The sequence below is a fragment of the Cynara cardunculus genome (genome assembly GCF_001531365.2).
Source record: "Cynara cardunculus var. scolymus isolate 2C chromosome LG 2, CcrdV1, whole genome shotgun sequence".
Taxonomy (NCBI): Eukaryota; Viridiplantae; Streptophyta; class Magnoliopsida; order Asterales; family Asteraceae; genus Cynara; species Cynara cardunculus.
Window position 1 is genome coordinate 10,538,336 of NC_037529.1, and position 5,519 is coordinate 10,543,854.

Consider the following 5,519-nt stretch of genomic DNA (forward strand, 5'->3'; position numbering starts at 1 on the left):
TCCTGTGTTCAACCATTTTATCTTGCATGCTTGCAACTTACGAGTACTTAATTTTTTTATGAGAGGAATGTTATTGAATTTGTCACCAATCCGAATATCACAACTTATAAGTAATAAAAGAGTTGTCTTTAGAAAAACCCTGTTTGCTTATACACATAAAATGTGTTTGAAGAGTATGAATACACACAAAAACTTTAATTGGGTGCCAAGGATGAACGGTAACAGAAGTCGGTTCCCAAAATAGCCCTTGCTTGAGCCACTTTCCGATTGCCAAAAATTTGAAGCCACTTCACATGGAAATTGAGTCGAATTTGATTAGAAAACTTCGCCTATCAACAAAAATAACCCGTCATTGATGTATATGTCAAATGTGTTTGAAGAACATGAACACACATTATCGTGGAAAAAGATTGTATGTACCAACAAAGAAATGTACCAACGAACAGGAAGTCTCAGGAGAGTGGTGCCTGATTGGTTTGAGTTTGACTCCAAAGGTCAAAAGTACCTGCAGGAGGTCACATGTTCAAATCCAAGGAGGAATAAAAATCTTTTTGTGACTACGGAGGTTCAAATACGGTGACCCCGGGCTATCTGCAAAGCAGGTGGTCGTCCTGTAATTAGTTGGCTCGCATAACGGGTTGAATATCCAGGTTAATAAAAAAAACATTGTCATTTAAATACAAACAGTTAGCTACATTGTATATTGATGTACCAAAATTTCAACCCGATCAAACATTATAGTTTTATTTGGGTTGAGATTTTTCAAAACGTAAACATTAAGTTGAGTTGTTAAAATTAAAATGTCTGAAATAAGGCTTAGATACATTTGCATATTTTGATGAATTTCCGTTTGATGGTAGGTATATCCCGAGTGCTTATAAAGAGCAAAAGGGACGATGGAGGGTTCGTCCCACTCCACTCCAACATCATAAACATGGAGATATTAATGTCTCTGATCTTAATCTTCCCGCTCTTTCTCTTCATTCACTATTTCTTCTTCCTCCACTCAACGAAATCCAAATCCAAATCCAAATTCGAATCCGAACCCGGATTCAAAAATTACCCATTCCTCGGAACCATACCCGAATTTCTCCAAAATCGCCACCGTTTTCTTGATTGGAGCACCGAAGTCCTCTCCCGCTGTCCAACCAACACCGCCATCTTAATCCGACCCGGAAAAATCAAGGGTTTCGTCACCGCCAACCCTGCAAACGTCGAACACATGCTTAAAACCAACTTTGATAACTACCCTAAAGGAACCAGATTCATTTCGTTCCTTGATGACTTCCTTGGACGTGGCATCTTCAACTCTGAAGGCGAAGCCTGGAGGGCACAGCGTAAAATTGCAAGTTACGAGTTCAACACCAGGTCCCTCAGGAATTTCGTCATGGAAACCGCCGCCGTCGAGTTGCGTACCCGATTCATACCCATTCTTCAAAGAGCTGTAGCTTTGGATCTGGTTCTTGATCTTCAAGAGCTACTGGAGAGGTTCACTTTTGATAATATATGTAAGGTGGCATTCAACGTCGACCCTGGTTGTTTAGCCGGCGATGGAAGTTCCGGTACTGAATTCATGAAAGCTTTTGAAGAAGCTGCGACGCTTAGTTCCGGGAGATTTTTGTATGTTTTTCCATGGATTTACAAAATGAAGAAACTGTTGAGAATTGGTTCTGAGTTAAAGTTGCAAAAATCAATCGCTATTGTTCATAAGTTCGCCGGCGACATTATAAAGTCGAGAATGGAGGATAAGACCGATAAAAAAGACGAGGATTTGTTATCCCGATTCATGGGCAAGCCGGAATATTCGCCGGAGTTTCTCCGGGACATTGCCATAAGTTTTATATTAGCAGGTCGTGATACGACGTCGTCTGCTCTCACATGGTTCTTTTGGATTTTATCTTCACATCCCGAAGTGGAGCAAAAAATACTCGACGAACTGACAGCCATCCGTCTCAGCTCCGGCAAAAGTCACCAAGATTTTTACTCCTTCGACGAGCTCCGACAGATGCATTATCTGCATGCCGCAATCTCGGAGGGGTTAAGGTTGTACCCGCCGGTGCCGGTGGAYACAAAGGMYTGCCTGAAARAYGACGTSATGCCRGACGGGACKTTTGTYGGGGAAGGTTGGTTCGTGACGTATATCACATACGCAATGGGGAGAATGSARAGYRTTTGGGGGRMWGAYTGYCKTGAGTTTMGRCCGGAGMGGTGGTTGGAGGAAGAGGAGAGCGGCGGAGGAAAGGTGGTGTATAGACCGGAAAACCCATTTAAGTTTCCGGTGTTTCATGGTGGACCCAGAATTTGTTTAGGGAAAGAAATGGCGTATACCCAAATGAAGCTTGTGGCAGCGACAATCATCGAGAAATTTAAGGTGGAGGTGGTGGGAGCGGCGGAGGAGAAGAATCCGCCGGAGCACGTGTTAGCGTTAACGATCAGGATGAAAGATGGTCTGAAGGTGAAAGTGAGGAAAAGATACGACTGCTGTGTTGTTGATTAGATGATATTTTGGTGTTTAAATTTACTCTTCAATTCCCTCCTTTCACTCTCTTATGTTATCCTATCAGCCGTCGGCTTACAATTCTAATAAAAAAGTAATCATTTATTATTATTTTATACTTAGGGAAGGTTTATCCAGAAAGTGCTTACCGGGTAATTTTCCTTACCGGATGAACATGACAAGGGTCAAAAATCTTACCCAGTAAGAACAATGATAAAAATGAAGAGTTTTACTCGGTATGTGGGGGTGACGACTTTTATCCGGGTAAGTGCTTCCCAGGTAAATGGTTGCATACGATACCATTTTGATGTACTATAGTCTTTCTCGGTAAAATAAATTATAGTCATAGACTTCTAAGCACTTACCCGGTAAACATTTAGGTAAACGGTCCCTTATTTTTAGAAAATCATTAAGTTTTTAGAATATGTAGGTAAATTTGGAAAAGTAATATCCTAATGACCTGTAACTTACCGGATAAGACTCTCAATCATTGTCTATTAGGTAAAATTTTCGGTTCTTTTTATACTTAACCGGTAAGGTCTAATTGACTTGATAAGCACTTACCTGATAAATGTTTGGTAAATGGCCCATAACATTTAACATTATACTAATATAATTTCTAATAACTGTAATATATCTGAACAATTTCGCTACTTAACAAAAACAACTACCTCTGGTTGTAGATCACTGGATAAGACTCTGGGGGATGTAGTGGAAAATTTCATCTATCCTGGATTCGAATCAAGGACTGCCAAAGCCCTTGTGTAATTTATTACCAAATTATAGAAATATCTAAAGATATAACTTTGTTTTATTTGTACCAAAATAGTTAAAATATATAAAAATACCTTAAGTTAAAATTCATTCGGTGAATAAACCATACGGATGTAAACTTTGACGATCAACTGTTTGAATTTATGTTAAAAACAACTTGGAAAAAAAAAGGTGACATGGGGAACATTGTCAGTGTCTTGACTATGGTGAGACGTTATCCTACGATGTATTGTCAAAATTATTTTTAGACACAGAAAAAGACCGTAAAACGAGAATTAATTCGATAACGAAAACATCAACCTGATGTGGTTGTCTAAGCCAATTTAGTCGTTATACAGGTATTTGAGTTTACAGAATTATTTGGTAAATTTTTTAATCTGTAACAATGGTATAAAAACCATTGATTTAACCTAAAAGTACAGTTAGTAGTGATACGTTTTGATCATGAAACTGAAATAAAACCTTAAAATACAAGTTTATGGTTCGAATTAAATGCTAATTTTATGCATTGTGGAAGTATAAATTTTATTAATAACTTACAGTAAATAGAATGATGAAAATTGGTCGAAGAACAATTTGATTCGGACGCTAAACCCCTTGTTGATGGCTGGTGGGCGTGATTCGGGTTTATTCCGGGTCGGACCGGGAATTATCTGCATGCATGGGGCATATAATCATTCATCAAGCAGCAAAGCAATGTTCATAGTCGTTACTGTAAAAACAAACAATTTTTATAAATGGTTCATTCATTAAGCTAAACGATTCATCCTGCATTGCTATGGTAGCTCGCGAGGCCCATAACCTTCTGGTCACGTAATCTCATATATGCTAGTAATAATTATGGTCTGAGATTGCCTACATGATATGAATTTTGTACTTTGAGAGAAACTTATATATCTTCTGATTGAATCAATAAGAAAGTTAGTTAAGAACCATGTGTTCATAAGTTTGATAGAAGAACAAGAATAGAGTTTATGAATTGCTTTGGGCGTTTGTCATAACAAATTTTCAATTACGTATAGGATTCCCACAAGATCCACCTGAATTAACGATGCCGTGATTAAAGACTATCTTAAAGTGACGTTAGAATAGAGGCTTCTTATTGTACCATCTAAGCAACTCTACATTTTGCTTATACACACACACACACTAGTGTGGAAACCATACGTTACACGGTAGTATCAGTAATTTGGATAGTAATATGTAGTTTATCCATATAAATACATGATAGTTGGTAAATATAATTATCAAAAATCGAATTCATATCATTTGTAAAAATTAGTGGAAATTAATAAGTGGAATTTTAATATATATATATATATATATATATATATATAGAGAGAGAGAGAGAGAGAGAGAGAGAGATATCGGTTCACGTGAGACCAACTTGTTTTTGTGGGACCCATGTGACCACTTTTTTTATATTTGAAACTTCACATCAAAACGTTATGTGTGATAAGCGGATTATTGGTTAAAAGATTCGGGGTTATTTTTTATTGGTGGCAGTAAGTTGAGGGGTTAATCTGTTTATATGCTTAATTCTTTTAAAAGCATCCATCGCCTCTTATTGTTTAAAATGGATATATGAGATATTTACTTTCTCATTGGTTTTGGGAGTAAAGTAAGAAAAAGTTGGTGAGAAGAAAACATTTCTACGTCTGTTTTTTGGAGACCGAAGTAAAACAGAACCAAAAAGGGGAGCTAGTAGGGATTGATTATGTGATTTTTAACTAAATTTGTTGCTGATATTTTTATCTTCATCTCATCGTGATTAAAATGTGAGTTATTTTACAAACTTTCCTTTTATGGTATTGAAATTTAGAACTGTGTGGTTCTTTACATGAGGATGATAATAAAAACTGTTTTTGGATGCTATGAATAACATGAATTGATATTTTGGTATGATTATATCATGTGAATGAAATAAGGATGACATATCAAGGAGATGTGTATTTTAGTTATAAGGGTGACATATCAAGGATATGCATGGGAATGGGCCCCGACCCGTTGGGACGGGGATCCCCATTTGTCTCAAACCGGGGATGGGGACGGGTTTGGTACTCCTTGCCCCGTACCGTTATATATATATATATATATATATATATATATCTATATAGGGGAGCGATCAAATGCAAACCACTCAATTTGTACAAACCGTGCAAACCGCATTCAACCAATCATAATTTTTCATTTTGTTCATTTTTTTGTAATTATGAGAGGTTGATTAATCATTTTTATTGTGGAGGGT

At 37.1% G+C, this 5,519-nt stretch overlaps 1 protein-coding gene across 1 annotated transcript; it reads left to right on the forward strand.

Annotated features, from left to right (window-relative positions):
* The first annotated feature begins 931 nt into the window (after nucleotides 1–931).
* LOC112505893 (cytochrome P450 94A1-like) lies at nucleotides 932–2,497 on the forward strand. Its single transcript, XM_025109934.1, has one exon. It carries the CDS (start codon nucleotides 935–937, stop codon nucleotides 2,495–2,497), a length of 1,563 nt encoding a protein of 520 aa, XP_024965702.1. The 5' UTR covers nucleotides 932–934.
* The last annotated feature ends 3,022 nt before the right edge of the window (nucleotides 2,498–5,519 follow it).